The sequence below is a fragment of the Cnephaeus nilssonii genome (genome assembly GCF_951640355.1).
Source record: "Cnephaeus nilssonii genome assembly, chromosome: 6".
Lineage (NCBI taxonomy): Eukaryota > Metazoa > Chordata > Mammalia > Chiroptera > Vespertilionidae > Cnephaeus > Cnephaeus nilssonii.
In genome coordinates this window covers 70,331,926-70,353,491 of record NC_137077.1, presented here as the reverse complement: position 1 = coordinate 70,353,491, position 21,566 = coordinate 70,331,926, and the positions used below count along the sequence as shown (strand labels likewise).

The 21,566-nt window shown below is 36.6% G+C and overlaps 1 protein-coding gene across 6 annotated transcripts in view; it reads left to right on the top strand.

Moving 5' to 3' along the window:
- OSBPL8 (oxysterol binding protein like 8) overlaps positions 1–21,566 on the top strand; it is a 190,175-nt gene that overhangs the window by 93,449 nt on the left and 75,160 nt on the right. For 3 of the 6 annotated variants that reach the window (XM_079773455.1, XM_079773454.1, XM_079773459.1), the window contains 2 exons: positions 5,532–5,568; positions 16,916–17,053. In XM_079773455.1, coding sequence (XP_079629581.1) covers positions 5,532–5,568; positions 16,916–17,053 — 175 coding nt within the window. The remainder of the gene's footprint in view (positions 1–5,531; positions 5,569–16,915; positions 17,054–21,566) is intronic. The other 3 variants (XM_079773457.1, XM_079773456.1, XM_079773458.1) reach the window with 2 other exon arrangements.

The window sequence follows — 21,566 nt, the reverse complement described above, 5'->3', positions numbered from 1 at the left end:
TATATACCCTTGTTCCTAGTCTATTCTCAACAGCAGCCAGAGCAATACAGCTAAAACATAATCCGATATGTCACTCGTTTTCATAGACCCATTCAGGCCCTCATTTCATCCAGAATAAAATCAAAAGTTGTGACTAGGTCCTATAAAGTCCCGTACAATCTGGCACCTATTTACTTCTTTGACTTCATCTCCTAATACTCTCCTGTTTGCAGTGTATTTCAGCCTCTTTGGCCTTTTTACTAGTCCTCAAACACTCCAAACTTGCTTCCTTATCAATATTCTACTCTATGCTTGCTCCTCTCTCTGCCTGGAATACTCTTCCTTTTTATGTCCTAAGGTAAGTTACCTCATTTTACTCAGTCAACTCTGTAGTGGGGAAGTCTTCTTAGGACACTCTATCTAAAATTTTAACTCCCTCTTCCCTAACATTTTATATGTCCGAATTTTCTTACAAATTTTTACTTGTTTATTATGTCATTGTTCATCTCCCCCATTAGAACATAACTGCCACAAAGACAGAATTTTTGTCTGTTTTGCTCACTAGTATATTTCTTTATTTTTCTTTCTTTTTTAAAAAATATATATTTATTGTTCAGATTATTACAGGTGTTCCTCTTTTTCCCCCCCATAGCTCCCCTCCACCCGGTTCCCACCCCACCCCACCCCATGCCCTTGACACCCCCCCCCCCCCCAGCACTGTCCTCATCCATAGGTGTACGATTTTTGTCCACACCTCCCACACCCCTTTCCCCCTGAGGATTGTCAGTCCACTCCCTTTCTGTGCCCCTGATTCTATTATATTCACCAGTTTATTCTGTTCATCAGATTTTTTATTCACTTGATTTTTTGATTCACTTGTTGATAGATATGTATTTGTTGTTCATAATTTTTATCTTTACCTTTTTCTTCTTCTTCCTCTTCTTAAAGAATACCTTTCAGCATTTCATATAATACTCGTTTGGTGGTGATGAACTCCTTTAGCTTTTTCTTATCTGTGAAGCTCTTTATCTGACCTTCCATTCTGAATGATAGCTTTGCTGGGTAGAGTAATCTTGGTTGTAGGTTCTTGCTATTCATCACTTTGAATATTTTTTGCCACTCGCATCTGGCCTGCATAGTTTCCGTTGAGAAATCTGCTGACAATCGTATGGGTACTCCCTTGTAGGTAACTAACTGTTTTTCTCTTGCTGCTTTTAATATTCTCTTTGTCTTTTGCTCTTGGCATTTTAATTATGATGTGTCTTGGTGTGGTCCTCTTTGGATTCCTTTTGCTTGGGGTTCTCTGCACTTCCTGGACTTGTAAGTCTATTTCTTTCACCAGGTGGGGGAAGTTTTCAGTCATTATTTTTTTCAAATAGGTTTTCAATATTTTGTTCTCTCTCTTCTTCTGACACCTCCATAATTCGGATGTTGGTACGCTTGAAGTTGTCCCAGAGGCTCCTTACACTATCTTCATATTTTTGGATTCTTTTTTTGCTTTTCCGGTTGAGTGTTTTTTGCTTCTTTGTATTTCAAATCTTTGACTTGATTCTTGCGATCTTCTAGTCTGCTGTTGGATCTCTGTATATTATTCTTTATTTCAGTCAGTGTATGCTTAACTTCTAGTTTGTCCTTTTTCATAGCCTCAGGTTCTCACTAAATTTATTGGCCTTTTCTAGGAAATTCTTGAAAAACCTTATAACCGTGGTTTTGAACTCTATATCCTTCATTTCTTTAATTTGTGACCTGTTTTTTTGTCTCCGCATTTTGGCTGCTTCCCTGTGTTTATAGAGTGGCTTTGTGTGCTAGGTGTCCTATAGGGCCCAGTGGCTCAGCCTCCCCAGTTGCCTGAGGTGGACACTCTTGGTGCACCCCTTTGTGGGCTGTGTGCACAGTCTTGTTGTAGTTAAGCTTTGATTGTTGTTGGTATCACTGGGAGGAATTGACCTCCAGGCCAATTGGCTGTGAGGATCAGCTGTGTCTACGATGGGAGAACTGTGCTGGAGACACCCTTATGAGGCAAGACGTGCTTCAGGGGGCTCACTGAGTCTGCCCCCTGAGTGTGTCCCTTATGGATCTGAGGAGTTGTAATCTGGATGGTCCCACTCTGACCACTGGGTACACTGGCTCTTGGATCTCCAAGGAGGTGCTAATTTAGCCTCTGCCTGAGGCCACCCAGCAGGAGCTATGGAGAGATCTGCAGATTCCTCTTCTTTGTTTGGGGTTTGGAGGTGCCCAGATGAGGCCCAGCTGTGAAGCAATGCAAGCTGCTGTGGGGCCTTGGGCCTTCTTTTGAATGTTCTGGGTCTCTCTGACTCAGTTGCAGTTTGTTAGGTAATTTTAGATTTCAAAGAACCAGGCCATTCATATACAAAGCCTCTGCGCACAGCTTGGTGGGGCGGGGTCTCAGGGCGGAGCAAACAGCAATGGCTGACCTTCGGCCCTGCCCTAAGAGGCCCCTGGGTCTCAATGTCCCTCGGTAATCGCTGCAAGCACCTCTGAGAGAGAGCCGCCCTCGAGTCCCGCCCGATGCCAGACAGTCCAGTTTCTCCCCGTATGAGTCTGATTCCCCAAAGTCTCTCCCGGAACTGGAATTCAGAGCAGTCAGGAGCTTGTGTCTCCCACCTGATTGAAAAAGACAGCTGCGTACTCAGTTGCCAGGCTTTCCGTGCGTGCGCCACTGTACCTCTGCACTTTACTTCCGCAGCTCCTCTGGGTTTCAGTGTGCTTTTCTCTTTCCTTCTAGTTGTAGAATTTCCACTCAGCCAGCCTTCCTGTGGTTCTGGATGATGTCTGTTTTGTCTTTTAGTTGTAGTTTTGAAGTGGTTGTGCAAGGCAGCAATTTCAGGTGTTTACCTATGCTGCCATCTTGATTTCTCTCTCACTAGTATATTTCTTGGTGTCTAAAATAATACCTGTCTATATAGTAGCTGTTCAGTAAATATTTAGATGCATGGATGCATCTATGATAGTATTAGACTATGCTTATTTTAATTATTATTCATTTTCTTAATATGAAAATAATATTAGATTAAGTCAATAGAATTAGATTTATATGACACAAAGATGCTTTAGGATATAAAATTGAAAGTCAGCATAATTTGAAACAAATATTCAGAAATTGCTGTGTGTACTAGGGATTATTTTATGGGAGTAAGCAGGCAAGGAGTACAGCTGTACAGAAGTTGAGAAAATGCTATTAATCAACAGAATTTGAGAATATAACAGAACTGTACAATAAAGTAAATTTAATCTTTTATCCAACATAGAAGACCAACTCAAAAACCTTCAAATGTGACCAGCCCTGTGAAATTAAACACTCCCAACCATGTATAAATGTTTAGAACCATTGCTTTCCATTAGGAATCTCTGGTGAAACTAGTAATTATTCATATTAGTACAGGAACATTTTTTAGAAAATGTCTATGAAACATTTGTAGTTTTCCACAGCTGTCTCTCTCAATTTCTTAACTTCTTTCCGTTTCCAATGTTATATTTATTGGTATTAACATATCATCCTAAAAGTAAGTGGTATAAAATGAAAAGCATTTATTATCTTACAATTTCTGTAGGTCAGGAATCCGAGAACAGCTTTGCTAGTTGTCTCTGGCTCAAAATCTCTATATAGATGCAGTCAAGCCACTGAGAAGGGGGCCTGCTGTAGTTTTTTAATATATTCTTATTGATTTTAGAGAGGAAGGGAGAGGGAGAGAGAGATAGAAACATCACTGATGAGAGAATCTTTGATCGGCTGTCTCCTGCTTGCCCCACACTCCACAAACCCGCAACCTGGGCATGTGCCCTTGACCAGGAATCTAACCGTGAATTCCTAGTTCATAGGTCAGCACTCAACCACTGAGCCATGCTGGGTGGGCCTGCTGCAGTCTTACTTGAAGCCTTGACTGGGTGAGTGGGAAGGGCAGGTGAGAAGGGTCAAGATGGAAAATTCACTTCAAAGCTCACTTAGTGATTGTTGACAGACCTCAGTTTCTCTGAGTCCTGAGCCTCTACAAGACTGGGCAAATGGCTTTCCCCAGTGACTTATCTAAGAAAGAATAAGAGACTCCAAACAAGATGGAAGTGATAATCTTTTTACAGTCTAATCTTAGAAGTGACATCCCTTCCCTTCTGCCATATTCTGTTCATTAGAAGTGATTTCCAGCAAGATGATTATACACCAAGAAGTGGGGATCACTGTGCCCTTTTAGAGATTGCCTACCACAAATATTTTAATCTCTTACCACATGCTTGCTAGTTGTTCTCAAATGGTAATAAGGACTTTAGCATAATTAGTTCGTTGTCACTAAAGTTGTGGGGTGTGTGTTTTTTTTCTTATCCTGTGAAACTGAAATCAGTTTATTAAAAAATGCACTTAAATGGGCAACTACAGAAAAATCAATAGAGCATATGTCTCTATTTATTTATTTTTTAAGCAAATGTCTTTAAAAGGCATTGGAAAATAATTTCAAGCATTGTGAAATAACCATCACTTCAGTGAACTAAGAGGACCAAGATTTTTTCCTAGGAGACAACAGAAGCCCAAAACAAACAACTACTACTAATTGTCATAGCCAATTAAGACTCCCTCATTCCCCTTAAATAAGGCCAAGCAGTATTGTAATTGGTGGGAATATTTGTTTTCGTTGTTATTTTACTTTTGTTATGTTATCATACTTGGTATTTGAAATGAAGGAGAGCTAAGGACTTTGTTCCCACTAAGGGAAACCAAAACACTTACCTGTAGGTTACATTTAGTGTAATGTATGTTTAAATAGTAACTGAAGGTCAGCAATCTTTTTTTCTGTTTCTTTTAGTTGATTTCAAGTTATTCATTTAAGAATTGGGTCTTATAACTTCCTAAAGACTAGTAACTCTAGGTGGTATAGTTGATATTTAGTAGTCCCTAAGGAAACTTTGTCTGACTTAATAAAATTTATCATTCTAATCAATATTCCTCTTTGTATTTTTGCCATTTGAGAAAATAATTGTATTACTTTGTGTATATCTTTGTAAAAGGTCTTTGCACAATGCTTGGAATATAATATTCCTTTCTTTTTATAGAAAAAAAAACCTATATTACCATATAGTATTAAGTGCTTTCATGGCATGCAGAACTAATACTTAATAGTGCATGGGTGCTATATAATTTTAAACTATTTAAATTTAAGAATGAATAAATTTTTGCTGTACCTTACATTTCTAAATAATTTTTACTACTCCTAACCCATATCTTAAATTCTAATTGAAAGTAGTTTTTGAATTGAGTAATTTTCAAAACAAAATACTTGGGTGATACATTTTTCTCTTTCTACCTTCATTTTCCAGAATAAAACAAATATTGGATAATGCCTAAGCCAAGATCTTTTTATGTGTGGAAAAGGAAATTCCTTCTGAATTGTGATTATTAGGATTGATGTGCATGTGCTTTCTACTTATAAACTAATGCTATTTTCCTTGTCCTTTTGTTTCACTGCTGCTTCAATCCTGATGCATTGTGCTTCTTCCTTGTTTGGATTGTATTTGTTCGCTGCTCAATTACCCTGCATTAAAAGCTTCTTGGTGATAGCAAAGATGTCCTTGGCCCACCAAGTAAGTAGCTAAAGTTCGAATGGCATGTTTGGAGACATGATAATATTTTGATGTGTACTTATAAAAGGCATGTGTGTGGTATTTTTGTTTTGATTATTTAAGTATTCTCCTTTTCTTTCCAGACATTGAAATATAAAGTAAAGAATATAAATAGTCATTTAGTGCTCATCTGTTGTCAATGTCCATCTGAGATTGATAGTATTTGTATATTAACATCTGGATTATCTAAGGATAGATTATTTATTTAATTATCTAGTTAATAATTTAGGACTTTTTCTCCATAGTATTTCTTTCTGCAATCATCACAAAACATAGGTCAGGCTACTTTGAGGCTGGACATGGTCTAAAAAAATCACTTTCATATGACAATGAGAAATACTGTTTTTATTTTGTCAGAATTTTTACATAATAGATAATTTGGTTATGAAATGTGTTATTTATACTTTGGTATTTCATAAGTGAAACATGTTTCATCTTAGGAATTTAGAAGATGTTCCCCCCCCCCTTTTTTTTTTAAACTAGACACTGGTAGCTTTGGGGGATACATGATGAATAAAACCTATGCTCTGCCCATAAGGATCATTATAGTCTAGCAAGGAAGTCAGACCCATCTATAATAATAAAAGCATAATATGCTAATTAGATCGGATGTCCTTCCAGATGAAGCCGAGGCAGAGGAGGTGGCCACCATGGCGGCAGGGGCTGAGCCCCTTGCATGAATTTTGTGCATCTATATATATAAAAGCCTAAACAACCATTACGACCGGATGACCGGCCAGTAGCTATGATGCGCATTGACCACCAGAGGGCAGATGCTCAACACAGGAGCTGCCCCCTGGTGGTTAGTGTACTGCCACAGTCAACCTCCCATGGCCGGCCAACCTCCCGTGGTCCCTCTCCCGGGTCAGCTGGCCCCGATTGGCCCCGATCGCCAGCCAGACCAAGGAGACCCTCCACCGCCCCCCCTCCCCCATGCAGAAATTCATGCACCAGGCCTCTAGTGAATACATAATTTCAAAGCATTGTGACAGGGGAAACTTTTGTATTAAAAGTCACAGAATTACTGCCCTGGCCTGATGGCTCAATTGGTTGGAGCGTTGTCCTGTGCACCAAACAGGTTATGGGTTTGATTCCAGATTAGGGCTCGTACATAGGTTGCGGGTTCTATCCCTGGTCGGGGTGTGTATAGGAGGCAGCTGATTGATGTTTCTCTCTCTCTTTAAAAAAAATCAATAAAACATATCCTCGGGTGAGGATTAAAAAAAAAAATCATAGAATTACTGAGGTGAAAGGAACTTCAGATGTCATCTAAAAAGATGAAAAGCCTGAAGCTAAGAACTGAAATGTCCAAGAAATCAGAATTGGTTACTTGCCCAGTGTGTCTTCTACTGGTTTTCAATAATTAAAATATCACTGCATTGTGAATCGGACAAAGATTTTTTTAACTTTATTGAAGAACAATGTGGAAATTATATTGATATAGGAAGTTTTAGTATTTTTTCTGAAATAGATATTTGACTGTTGGAAGTTTGCTCACTTCTTTGGGGTTCATTTTGTTGTTGTCGTTCCATTGGCAAAAGGAAGGGACTGAGCAAAATAATGGCAAGATTTCTTCTAGTTGTAAAATTATTTGGTCTAAAATAATTGCTATTTGTCTCTAATGTATTTTTTTTTTCTAAAAAGAGATGATTTAAGGTAATAGGCTAAAATTCCTTTTTTAGCTATAACAACTCATAGTATTTTAAATATATTGTTTATTATACAACCAGCATTATTAGAATAGTAGGAATTTTGAAAGTAAAGTACACAAATACCAAAACATTTTTATGTTTTCTTATTCAGCTTTACTTGTGATACATGGCAGATATTTTCTTTCATGTGTGTGTGTGTGTGTGTGCTTTGTTGTTGTTGTTGACAGTATTACAGATGTCTCCCATTTTCCCTTTTTGCCCTCCTCCACCCAACCCCGCTCCACCCCAGGCCTTCCCCATACTATTGGCTGTGTCCATAACTTATGCATATGTGCATATATGTTCTTTGGTTAATGTCTTGCTGTCCCCTGAGATCTGTTATTCTGTTCCATGTATTCATACCTCTGGACTATTTTGTTCATCAGTTTATTTTGTTCATTATATTTCACTTGTAAGTGAGACAATTTGTTTTTCTCTAACTGGCTTATTTCGCTTAGCATAATACTCTCCAGGTCCCTCCATGTGGTCTTAAAGGGTAAGAGCTCCTTTTTTACAGCTGTATGGTATTCCATGGTGTAAATGTACCACGATTTTTTTTATCCATTCATCTACTGATGGGCACTTGGGCACTTAACTGTTGTAAATAACACTGCTATGAACATAGGGGTGCATATATTCTTTCTGATTGGTGTTTTGGGATTCTTTGGGGATATAAAACTAGCAGTGGGATTACTGGGTAAAATAGCAGATCCATTTTGAATTTTTTGAGGAAACTCCATACTGTTTCCTATAATGGCTGCACCAGTCTGCATTCCCACCAGCTGTCTACTATAGGGTTCTCTTTCCTCCACATCCTCACCAGCACTTGCTATTCATTGATTTATTGATAGTAGCCATTCTGGCAGGTGGGAGGAGATACCTCATTGTAGTTTTAATTTGCATCTCTTTGATGATGAGCGACTTTGAGCATTTTTTCATGTTTATTGGTCATCTCATCAGTATGTTCTCTTTGGAGAAGTGTCTATTCAGGTCCTTTGCCGATTTTTTATATTGGATTGTTTGTCTTCCTGGTGTTGAGTTGTATGAGCTCTTTGTGTATTTTGGAAATTAATCCCTCATCTGATGTCTCATTGGCACATATGTTTTACCAAAGGATGTTCCCTTTTCATTTTGTTAATGGTTTCTTTTGCTGTGCAGAAGCTTTTTATTTTTATGTAGTGTCATTTGTTTATTTTTTCCTTTGTTGCCCTTGCCTTAGGCAATGTGTCGGTGAAAATATTGCTAGGTGAGATGTCTGAGATTTTACTGCCTATGTTTTCTTCTAGGATTTTTATGGTTTCCAATCTTACATTTAAGTCTTTTATCTCTTTTGAATTTATTTGTGTATATGGTGTAAGTTGGTGGTTTAGTTTCATTTTTTTGCATGTACCTGTCCAACTTTGCCAACACCATTTATTGAAGAAACTATCTTTACCTGGCAGATATTTTCAGTGGGTTTTTCAGTTACTCTAATTACCTTATACATTCAGATGTTGGCTCAGGTGAACTGATTGACATAGCTGAACTTTATAAATAGAATTTAATTTTTAATATCAATTGAAATGTTTCTATTTTGGGAACTGGGTTTTATAAGTGGAGGTCTTTAATTTACTTGGAATATAAGAAATTTATTGTATATTTTAAGCATATAGAAATAAAAATATACAGCACATATTAGGGATTAGTTTATATTGTACTCTGTCAACTGTTAAAAGTGAACTGGATAATTATTTCATGGAGACCATATATTTTTTAAAGTGAAAAGTAATTTCATATAGTACTTTATTAGGATCTGTACTATTGAATGAAAAAGCTATAATTTTATATCTACCAACATATTTAATTTCTTTAAGTATTTGGGAAAAGGTATACCATCTGTAAGGGGAGATTTAGAATTTACGTAGAGATCATTTATGACTTTAAAATAATTACTTAACTTCAGCTTATCTTATCTTTCACTTAGATTAAGGGCAAACACCAGACTTTGAAGCTTATACAATTCTTCAGATTTTATATTGATGAGTTGAATTCAGAAAGTAAAGAATGGTAGTTACAGAGTCATATTCTCCTTAGAAGTTGCAGCTGGTTTGTTAATTATGTTACTGCTAATTATTCCATTGTGATTAATTTATATTGTAGTTAAGATAGTAAAATAATATGAATAACAAAGTAGGTTACTTCACTTCCACTACAAAATACAACCATGAGAGGGCACTGTAATGCTATCATTAGTAGCTGAAGTAATTGATTGTAATGTTAGACACTACACTGAAATCATGCAGTCATTCATTTGTCAAATATTTATTCAGTCATTTAGCATGGATTTATTTGTCACTTTTATGCCAAGGGATACAAATAAAAACAAAGTCACTACCCTTTTTGAGCTTATACTTAACTAGTCTACAATTGTGTAAATGATGTGGGCTATCAAGATGACTTTTATATTGTGAAAAATCCCTTTTTTTTGTATAATTGTTAATGTTTGTGAATGGGGTAAGAGAAAAAAATAGAAAAATGGGCTTTTTTTTTTTTCCCCTAAAGAAGTATACTCTGTACATCGCTATTTCTACAACCTTCCCACTTCAAGGTTATCAAAATCATAAACAGTAATACCTCAATCAGTAAGAAGTTAGAAAGGGGTGAATGGAACTAAAGATTCACTTCTTAGACTATTGCCTTTTTTATATGGTAAAGTTATTCAAGACATAGATACCTATATCTTACTGATGGAACACTAAAGCATACTTTAATTCTATTAGTTGTTCTTCTCATAATGTATTTTAATGTACTGCCTGATTCTGCAAAAAAAATGTAGCATATGTAAATTATAAAGCATGATTATACAGTCAAGACACTTTGAATGTACCACTTAAGAACATGAATCTTAAAAATATTTCATGTCCATCTTTGTGCTTCTTCTCTTTTCTTTCCTTGTGCCAGCCCCCAAGAGGTGATGACTATTTTGTATTTTATCATTCTTTACTTTTTTAAAATATACTTTTATGTTATTTTTAATTATGTATGTATCACTAAGGTTTACTTGGTTTTTAATTTTATGAGAATGTTAGCATGTCATCTTTTAGGACTTGTTTTTTAGCATTTTATTTCCAAGATTCAGCCATGCTATTGGATACAGCTAAGAGCACTCCTTTTTCAGTGCTACATACTATTTCATTATATGCATATACCACAATATATAAATCCATTTTATTTTCAATTGATGAGTATTTAAGTTGTTTTGATTTTTGCTACTATGAACAATGTTGCTGTCAACATTCTTATTTTTATCTTTTGGTACACATGTATAAGAGTATTTCTAGTTATAAAGCTAAGAGTGGAATTGTTGGACTCATAGGGTATGCTGAAATCACTTTAATAAGACAGATCTAAGTAGTTGTCCAAAGTGCTTATTTTGGTTTACACCCCACCTTCAGTGCTTAAAATGTCTGATTGATCCCACCCTTATCTATTTGTTATTATCAGACTTATTAATTTTTGTCAGTTTTACTGAGTGTAAAATATTAATTTCATTGTGATCTTGATTTGTGTTTTTCTGATTACTAAAAAAGGTGAGCATCTTTTTTTATATATTTATTGACCATTTGCATTTCTTCTTCCATGAAATCACCATTCGAGTTTCCCTCCCATTTTTCTTTTTTTTTTGTATTAAAATATTTTTATTGAGGCATAATTGACACACAACATTATATCGGTTTCAGGTATACAGTGTAATGATTCAGTATTCATATATTGCAAAAATGATCATAATAAGTTTAACATCTATCACCATACATAGTTATAGATTTTTTTCTTATGATGAGAATTTTTAAGATTTGCTCTCTTAGCAACTTTAAAATATGCTATACAGTATTGTTAATTATAATCTCCAGGCTGTATTTTACATCCACTTGACTTTTTTATCTTATAATTAGAAGTTTGAACCTTTGCCCCCCTTCACCCATTTTGCAGCCCCTCTCAACCTCTTCACCTCTGGCCAACCACCAGTCTCTTCTCTGTATCTATAAGCTAAGTATTTTTGTTGTTTGTCCTTTTTGATTCTACATACCTTATTTGTCTTTCTCTGTCTGATTTATTTCACTTAGCTTAATGCTCTCAAGGTCCATCCATGTTGTCCCAAATATAAAGATTTCATTCTTTTTAATGCTGAATAATATTCCATTGTTTATAGGAACCACATTTTCTTTATCCATTTACCCATTGATAGACACTTATCTTGGCTGTCCTACCTAATAAAATAGCAACATGCAAATTGACCGCACCTTTGCTACGCCAAGCCACGCCCACCACCCAAAGCCATGCCCACAAGCCAATCAGGGCGAGTATGCAAATTACACAACAAAGATGGCGGTTAATTTGCATACGCTGAGGGAGGGAGGACTGAAGACTGAAGACAACTTAGAAGGAAGAGGGAGGAAAAGCGGAAAGCAAGGTGGCTGCCAGAGGGAAAGCCCGGGTGGGGCGGAGCGCGGTGGGGTGGGGCGGAGCGGGGCGGGTGACAGCGGCGCTGGGTGCAGGCGTGGTGGCTGCAACGGTGGCGGCAGCGGCAGTGCACGCGGCCGCAGCAGCTGCTTGCAGGATTCTTCCTGCAAATGGGCTACTAGTTGTAAATAATGCTGCAGTGAACATGGGAGAGCATATTTCTTTTCAACTTAGTGTTCTCATTTTCTTTAGATAAATACACAGAAATGGAATTGCTGGGACATAGTTAGTTCTATTTTTAATTTTTTTAGGAACCTCCATACTGCTTTCCATAGTGGCTGTACCAATTTATATTCTCACCATCAGTGCAAAGGATTTTCTCTTCTCCACATCCTTGTCAACATTTTTTATTTCTTGATTTTTAAAATAATAGTCATTCTAAGAGGTGAAGGATGATGCTTTATGTCGTTATGACTTGCATTTATGTGATGATTAATGAAGTTGAGCACTTTTTCATGTGCCTGTTGAACATCTGTGTATTTTTTGGGGAAAAATGTGTATTTAGATACTCTGTCCATTTTTTATTAGGATTTTATTTCTTTTTTGCTATTGAGTTGTATTAGTTCTTTATGTATTTTGGATATTATAGCCACTTATCAGATATTTGATTTGCAAATATTTTCTCACATTTAGTTATCTTATTTTGTTGACGGTTCCTTTGCTGTGCAGAAGCTTTTTAGTTTGATGTAGTCCCATTTATTTATTTTGCTATTGTCAGATCCAAAAATCATCACCAAGTAAAGGAGCTTATTGTGTATGTTTTCTTCTCGGAGTGTTATGGTTTCAGTCTTCCATTCAAGTCTTTAATTAATTTTGAGTTAATATTTGTGTATGGTGTCAGCAGTCTAGTTTCATTCTTTTGTATGTGACTATACACTTTTCCCAGGACCACTTATTGAAGAAGCTGTCCTTTTCCTCATTGTATATTCTTGGCTCTTTTGTCATAAATTAGTTTCCCATATAGGTGTGGGTTTATTTTTGAGCTCTCTATCCTGTCCCACTGTTCATATGACTTTTTTTATAGCTAATACCATATTGGTTAGATTACTATAGCTTTGTACTATAGTTTGAAATCTGGGAACTTAATGCCTTCAGTTTTGTTCTTTCTCGAGATTGCTTTGGCTCTGCAGAGTCTTCTGTGGTTCCATACAAATTTTAGGATTATTTGTTCTATTTATGTGAAAAATGCCATTAGAATTTTCATAGGGATTGCATTGAATCTGTAGATTGCTTTGGGTAGTATGGACATTTTAACAGTGCTAATTCTTCTATTCCATCATCATGGACTATCTTTAAATATATTTGTATCTTCTTCAACCTCTTTCATCAGTGTCTTAACAGTTTTCAATGTACAGTAGTTCCTCCTTATCTACTGAGGATAAATCCCAAGATTCCCGATGGATGACTGAATCCGCGGATTGTACCAAACCCATATGTATTATGCTTTTTTTCTATACATGTATACAGACAACCTATGATAAAGTGTAACTTATAAATTAGGCACAGTAAGACATTAACAACAATACCTAATAATAAAATAAAACACATAACAATATATTGTAATGAAAGTTATGTGTACGTGGTCTCTTAAAATATTACATTGTACAGACAGCGTGAATATGCTGGAAAAAGGCATGATTCACATCCCAGATGGGATGAAGTGGGATGGCACGTGATTTCATCATGCTACTCAGAATGACACACAATTGTTTATTTCTGGAATTCTCCAGTTAATATTTTCAGACTGCAGTTGACCACGGGTAACAAACCATGGAACGCAAAACTATGGCTAAGGGGAGACTACTGTACAGGTCTTTCACCTCCTTGGTTAAATTTATTTCTTGGTATTTTGTCCTTTTTGATGCATATGCCCCCATTTTAATATTGCAATGTTGATCTTTTTCAAATTTATTTATGAGTAGTTTTTTTTAAAAGAAAACATTCTGGATACTAATTATATGTGTTACAGATATCTTTTGTTAATTATATGTGTTGCAGGTATCTTCTACTGTTTTGTGTTTTCAATTTCTTTCTGTTTTCTTTTGATTAAATTAAGACTTAACTTTTTTGTTTGTTTAGTGTGGTGGAAATTATCAGTTCTTTTTTTTATGGTTAATGCTTTGTGTTTGTTTTTTTAAGGAATCATTCGTTAGCCCATGTTTATAAATATACTCTCTTATATTTTCTTATAAAAGTTTTCAAGTTTTGCTTTTTATGTGTATGTCTTTAATTTTCATAAAATTATTCTTTGTGTGTGGTTTGAGGGTAGGGACCTATTTTTCCAATTTGGATAATCAGTTTTCCCAGTATCAGTAATTGAATAGTCTTTTCTTTCCCTACCTTTATTGTATATCTAGGCTCCACAACCATGGGCTTGTTTCTGCGAGCTCTCTGTTAGGTTCTTTAGGTCAATTTGTCTTTCTACATCAGCAACATACATTTTTTAATTTCAATAATAATTTTTAGGAGTTAAATGGATCTTGGATTTAGTAATTGAAGGAAACACCGTATACTTTTTCATAAAGAAGTTTCATAAAACTATAAAAGTTGTTAATTGATTCATTCAACAAAATTTTGTTGAACACCTTCAGTATGCCAGGACCATACCAGGACTTGGGAATTATGGGAAAATAAGACAGACAAAATTTCTTTCTCTTATGGAATTTATAGATTAATGAAAGCATGTAATAAATGCATAATAAAAATCATGTAAAGTGTTAGAGTATAACTGGTGAAATGGGCACTAGTGGGAAACAATAAAATAATTGATACACTATATTAAAATGCGAACTTATTTATCAAAAGGCACCATGAAGGGCTTTTCTGAAGAGATAACGTTTGAACACAAATGATGAGAGGGGTTAATAGTGAGACGATGGGGGTAGAAGTATTTCAGGTAGAGGGAACAAGAAGTATAAAGACCCAGAGATTGGGGCAAGATGATGTGTTTTGAGGAATACCAAGAAGACCATTATGACTGGGAGCCAAGGAGTAAAGAGGAGAATGGTAGATAATTAGGTTGGGAAGATAATGGGGGGCAGACACTCTTGAATCTTTAGGCCATGGAATTTATTATAGGTGTAATGAAGAGCCATTGAGAAGACTTCTGCATGATGCAAATCTGACTTATGGTTTACAAAGATTGCTTGGGCTTCCATGTAGAGAAGGAACTCTACATAAGAAGGAATAAACCCTAAGTCTGGAGACTAGATAGAAATCTGATGCTGTGATCCAGTAGAAAGGTAATAGTGTCTCGGAACAGGGTGGTAGTTGTGTAAGTGGGGAGAAATAGAAGGACTCCGGATAAATTTTGAAGGTAGAATATAAAGCTCTCAGAGATAAATGGGATGTCAGATGTGAAAGAGAAACATTGAATAATAAATCTAAGGTTTTGGGCCTGAGAACAAGGTGGAAGGGAATAGTGGTTCCACTAACTGAATTAGGAGAGAGGCAGGTTTGGAAGATAAGCAGAATTAAGAATTATGTTCTGGATAAATTTGAGTCGCCTATTAAAGGATAGAGGCAATTAGCCCAGCTGGCGTGGCTCAGTGGTTGAGCATCGGCCTATGAACCAGGAGGTCACCGATTCGATTCCCAGTCAGGGCACCTGCCCGGGGTGAGGCTCGATCCCCAGTGTGGGGTGTGCAGAAGGCAGCCAATCAATGATTCTCTCTCATTGTTGATATTTCTGTGTCTCTCCCTCTCCCCTCTCTGAAATAATAATAATTTTTTTTTTAAATAAGCCACCCCGTGTTATTTATTTTTTTTTTTATATTTTATTGATTTTTTACAGAGAGGAAGAGAGAGGGATAGAGAGTTAGAAACATCGATGAGAGAGAAACATCGATCAGCTGCCTCTTGCACACCCCCTACTGGGGATATGCTCTCAACCAAGGTACATGCCCTTGACCGGAATCGAACCTGGGACCTTTCAGTCCGCAGGCCGACGCTCTATCCACTGAGCCAAACTGGTTTCGGCAAGAAATAATAAAAAATTTTAAAAAATTAAAAGAATAGAGGCAATTATAAGGCAGGCAATTGAATATGTGAGTTTGTGTTCAGGAGAAGATATATAAATTTTGGAGTCATCGATGAGTAGATTCTTTTTTTAATGGACTTGATGGGGAAATAATTTTTTAGGTCTTGGATGATAAATAGAAGTATTTTTGAAATTCAAGGAGCTAAAATATAATTTTGAAAACTTAGCACAGTAGAAAACATGATAAAGCAATTTGATTAAACGATATGATGATTGAAATGCGAACATGAAGTTCTGGTTAAGTTAAAAATTAAATTTAGAGTGAGGACAGAATCATTCCCGCTCAAAATAAAACTAAAGCCTTTGTAGACTGAAAGCACAAAAACATAAAATAAAAGGATGTGGAAATCCTAGGACACTGTGGTGTTGCTCACAATTATTTGCCCTATTCTTTCATTGAGTATTTTTCTTTTTTCTGTTCTCTCTGGAACTGGGCATTGCTTTCCTCTATTTGTAGCTTGGCCAAGTGGGAGAATAGCAGCCTGAAACACTATTTAAACTGGTTACTGGGGCAGCAAACTTTTAAGAGCCAGACGTTGGAACCAAATCTTGAGTTAGAATCTTACCTCTATTACTTAGTCTTAGACAAGGCAATCTCTGAACCTCAAGTTTCCCATTTCTAAAACAGGAATTATACCTGCTATCTATGAAAATTAGAGTAGAAATTCTAGTGAATGTACAATATTTTGTATTTTTTCTGATCACTAATGAGGTTGAGTATCTTTTCATATGTTTATTGACCATTTGTATTTCTTCTGTGAAATGGCTTTTGCTTATAAAGAGTTAATATTAATAGCACAGTACATCTTGCAGTACTTTTTCTTATCATTTGAATATGTTTTCATTTTTATAATCTCCATAATTTGTATACTTTTACTCATACATACCTATCAATTTGGGGGGAATTGAAAGCAAATTAAAAGAAAAACAATTATGCAAATTTATTAAAGTATTGAGTTGGTAAAATTAATATAAACATTGAGGCAGGTTCAATCATAGTTCTGTTCCATGTTATTAACTATGCCATTATGTAAATCTAGCACTGAAGTTCTAATACTTTTTCCTTTTTTCCCTTGAGATGTTATAGCAAACAGTGAAGAATCTCAACTTCTGACTCCAGGAAAGATGAGTCAGCGCCAAGGGAAAGAAGCTTATCCAACTCCAACCAAAGACTTGTGTCAGCCATCTTTCAGTCCTGCAAGCCTTCATAGTCAGGGTAAGAGTTGTGGTTTTAACGTGTTGTTATTTTTTAAGGGAAGAATGATATTTTGGGTCTATCATAACTTTTATCTTTTGAACCCTTTAGCTTTATAGGGGTTTTTTTGTTTGTTTGTTTTGGTCATACATACTACTCTTGAAATGAGTACATTTTCCTTTTGAGTCCTTTAATTTCTCTTATATTCTCTAGCATACTTTGTTAGTTATACCATTCTTCAAATTATTGATTCTCAAACTTCTTGGTCTCAGGACTCCTTTACACTGGTAAATTATTGAAGACGCCAAAGAGCTTTTGTTTATGTGGGCTAACCTATTGACATTTACTATATTGTAAACTAAAACTAAGAATTTTTAAAATTGTTTATTATTCATTTAATATTACAATAATAAACCCATTACATGTGAGTATGAGTAACACATTTTTATGAAGATAACTATGTGAGAAGAGTGGTATTCTTTTCCCGCAGGTTCCTCAACCTTGGCACTATTAACTTCTTGGGCTGGATGATCTGTTGTCTTGTGTGTTGTATGATGTTTCACAGCATCACTGGCCTCTACCCACTAGATGGCAGTAGCACTTTCCCCAGTTATGACAATCAGAAATATCTCTTGACATAGCCAAATGTCCCTTGAGGGACAAAAATCATCTTTGGTTGAGAATTACTGTTTTATAGTTTCTGAAAATTCTTTTCATTTCTAGCTTTAAAAAAGACATGTGAATTTTTATATCTGCTTCTGTAGTCAGTGTTGTGATGTGATGATTTAATTGAAATACTATATGAAGACAATCTGGCCTCATACATATGTGTATTGACAATAATACCTTTTATACATAATTGTAGATATTCTTCTTTGATACTGCACCAAAACTGACAAGTGGTAGTTTCTTAAATGTTCGTTGCAATGTGGAATCTGAAACCATATCAGTAAGCTTTTCATACTCTGTTGAATTAAAATCCACTGATCTATCTTGAACTTTGAATGGCCCTTTACTCATACATGATTTTGAAACATTATGCATTAGTCATTTGGAAAACAGTTGCTCACTGAATTATGCAGATCTACCAAGTGTTGACACATTTTAAAATATAGTATAAATAAGTGCTTTATACATATTTCTCCTTTTTCACATGGAATATTAAAACCACCTGTACTCAGGGTTTATGATTTTTACTGCTTCATCAAGGACATTTGTAAGTGAAACTGGACAATTATTGCAAGTTCTTGGCAGTGAAGAAAGCAGTGACTACTACTACAGTTTGGTGCCTCTGCCTTGATCTGTGCTGAAGTGCTGGCAGTTTTACCCAACACTGCTTTTGTACCTTAAGTAGAAATGTCAATGCAATGAAAAAGTATTATGAAATAGTTTTAACCTTCCATACCCTCTAAAAGAGTCTCGGGGACTCCCAGGGGTCATAGATTTCACTTCCTAAATCTTAATAAGTTTTATGTATTGGATTCTACTCCTTAGCTAAAGTTTATTTAGTCAAATGCTTTGAACTCCTCTGTGGTTACTACTGATAGCTGTGGTGGAAAGACTACTGCTTTTAAAACCAAGAACTTAAATTTGGTGTTAGAAAGCTAATATATGTATTCAGGTTATCAAGTATTTTAAAAACTTAAATTTAGAGTTTTATACTGTCTGTATAACTTGTCAGGTTTTTGTATTGTTACTTTATGAAATAGGCTTTAGTTCTTTTTAAATGAGTATTAACTGGTAAATATTAAGTTACATAATCATTTTTCTACTTTATTTCAATAGAAAATGTTTTTCTAGTCAAGTGTTAGATGGAACATAGTATTATTAACATTCATTGCTTAGTTGTTGGATATATTTTTGGAAAGTTTGAATTTTTGTTACCCACATGTCTTTTTGAAGCCTGAAAGTGCATATATGGTACACTGGTATAAATAATTTTCATTAAGAAATGATACAGTTTACCTGGTTTTTCCATTCTGTGCATCAGAATTTTGACTGTTTTAGATATGGTTTATCTGATTCATGTATCTGTGCACTAGAACATTTAGAGGACTTCTTTAACTTGAAACTTAATGAAGCAACAGAAGGGTTACTAATAATTTCCCTCATTTGCATCTATCAAGAACATTTTCAGGCAAACAGGGAATTTGAGAGATTAGTACAATGAACACTAATATACCTATCATGTAAATTTAAGCAATTATTAACTTTTTGTTGTGTTTATTTAATTTATTTAGAAGTGAGGCTGGAATATTTAAATTATAGACCTCATGATGTTGTGCCCCAGAATATTTAATGCATGTCTAAAAATTAGAACATTTTATACTACCTAATAAAAGAGTAATATGCAAATTGACCGTCACTCCAAGACACAAGATGGCCACCCCCATGTGGTCAAAGATGGCTGCCCCATTTGGACACAAGATGGCCGCCACAAGATGGCCTGCAGGGGAGGGAAGTTGTGGGCAGTTAGGGGTGACCAGGCCAGAAGAGGAGGGCAGTTGCGGGTGACCAGGCTGGCAGAGGAGGGCAGTTGGGGGAGACCAGGCCAGCAAGGGAGGGCAGTTGAGGGGACCCAGACCTGCAGGGGAGGGCAGTTGTGGGGGACCAGGCTTGCAGGGGAGGGCAGTTGGGGGGAACCAGGCCTGCAGGGGATGGCAGTTAGGGGTGACCAGACCAGCAGGGGAGGGCAGTTAGGGGTGACTGGGCCAGCCAGGGAGCAGTTAGGCGTCAATCAGGCTGGCAGGGGAGTGGTTAGGGGGTGATCCGGCTGGCAGGCAGAAGCAGTTCGGGGCAATCAGGCAGAGGCAGGAGAGCGGTTGGGAGCCAGCAGTCCTGGATTGTGAGAGGGACGTCCCAGATTGGAGAGGGTGCAGGCTGGGCTGAGGGACACCCCCCCCCCCATGCACAAATTTCATGCACTGGGCCTCTAGTATTATCATAAAACCTTTTTACATCTAACAAAATTTATAATAATTTAATATAACCTAACACCTAGTCCATATTCAAATGCCTCAGGTTGTCCCCAAGTCTTTCTACTGTAGGCTTGTTAAAACCAGGATCCCAGTAAGTTGATACATTACATTTGGTTGTTATGTCATTACTAGAGGCCCAGTGCACGAAATTCGTGCACTTGGGGGGCGGGGCACATGCGCCTCAGCCTGGCCTGCACCCTCTCGCAATCCGGGAGCCCTCGGGGGATGTCTGATTGACGGCTTAGCCCTGCTCCCTGTGGGAGTGCACTGACCACCAGGGGGCAGCTCCTGCGTTGAGTGTCTGTCCCCTGGTGGTCAGTGCACATCATAGCAACCAGTCATTCCGCTGTCTGGTCGATTTGCATATTAGCCTTTTATTATATAGGATATCTCCTTTAATCCTGAAGAGTCCCTTGTTCACTTTTATGATCTATTGTGCCTTTGACGTCTTAAAAGAAATTGGAATACTGTCTCTATAGAGTGTTTGACCTTTTGGATTTATTTGATTGCCTCCTTGAGGTATTGTTTTCACTTAAAGATGTAAGCACCTTTGATGATCACTGAATCGGTTATAACATTAGGGATTGAAAAAATTGTGATTTTCTAATTCTAACATTCTTTACATTTGTTACTGAAATTTTTCTGTGAATAGAGATCTTAATCATCTTAGGGCTGCTTGGTAAGCATTGTTCTGATTCTCAACATTTTCTGTGATTTTTTTTTCTAAAAGTGTTAATAGTGTCAGTGCTTTGATCTCTCCCTTCATTTTTATTCTTTACTATCACCATCTTAGATAAGGTCCTTATCATTTCATACCTAGGTCCATATCCTCCTAACTTCTATTAGGACCTTGCCCTCCAGTATACTAGGCTTATCTTCCTTAACAAAATAACCCAACCAAACAAAATTATTGTAAAAATATGTGTTAAGATGAGATTATGATGTGATTGAGGTTCTTCTAGATCCGTGGTCGGCAAACTGCGGCTCGTGAGCCACATGCGGCTCTTTGGCCCTTTGAGTGTAGCTCTTCCACAAAATACCACGGCCTGGGCGAGTCTATTTTGAAGAAGTGGCGTTAGAAGAAGTTTAAGATTAAAAAATTTGGCTCTCAAAAGAAATTTCAATCGTTGTAGTGTTGATATTTGGATCTGTTGACTAATGAGTTTGCCAACCACTGTTCTAGATATATACGGCCAGAAAATACATCGATTCTGTGGAGTAGGCCTCTGAGGGAAATAATATGAAAGAGAAATAAAAGTTGTAAATGAAAATACCACTTTTTATTATTCATGCTTTTAACTGAAAACTTCATTAGATGCCTACATTTATGTCATTCTCATTCTCAGAAAGTCAACAGCTGACTGTTGCCTAGAGCAATGGCTCCTAAGTCTGAGAGTCATCTGGGAACTTTGCTTAGATACAGACTCTACTGAAACCTTTTAAAATCTCTAGGGTAAAGCTGTGTAATTATAAAGCTCTCCAAGTGCATCTGATGTAGTAACATTTGGACCAGCAAGTGGAAACCAGCAGTTGAGAGCATAAATTGCAGACTCCAT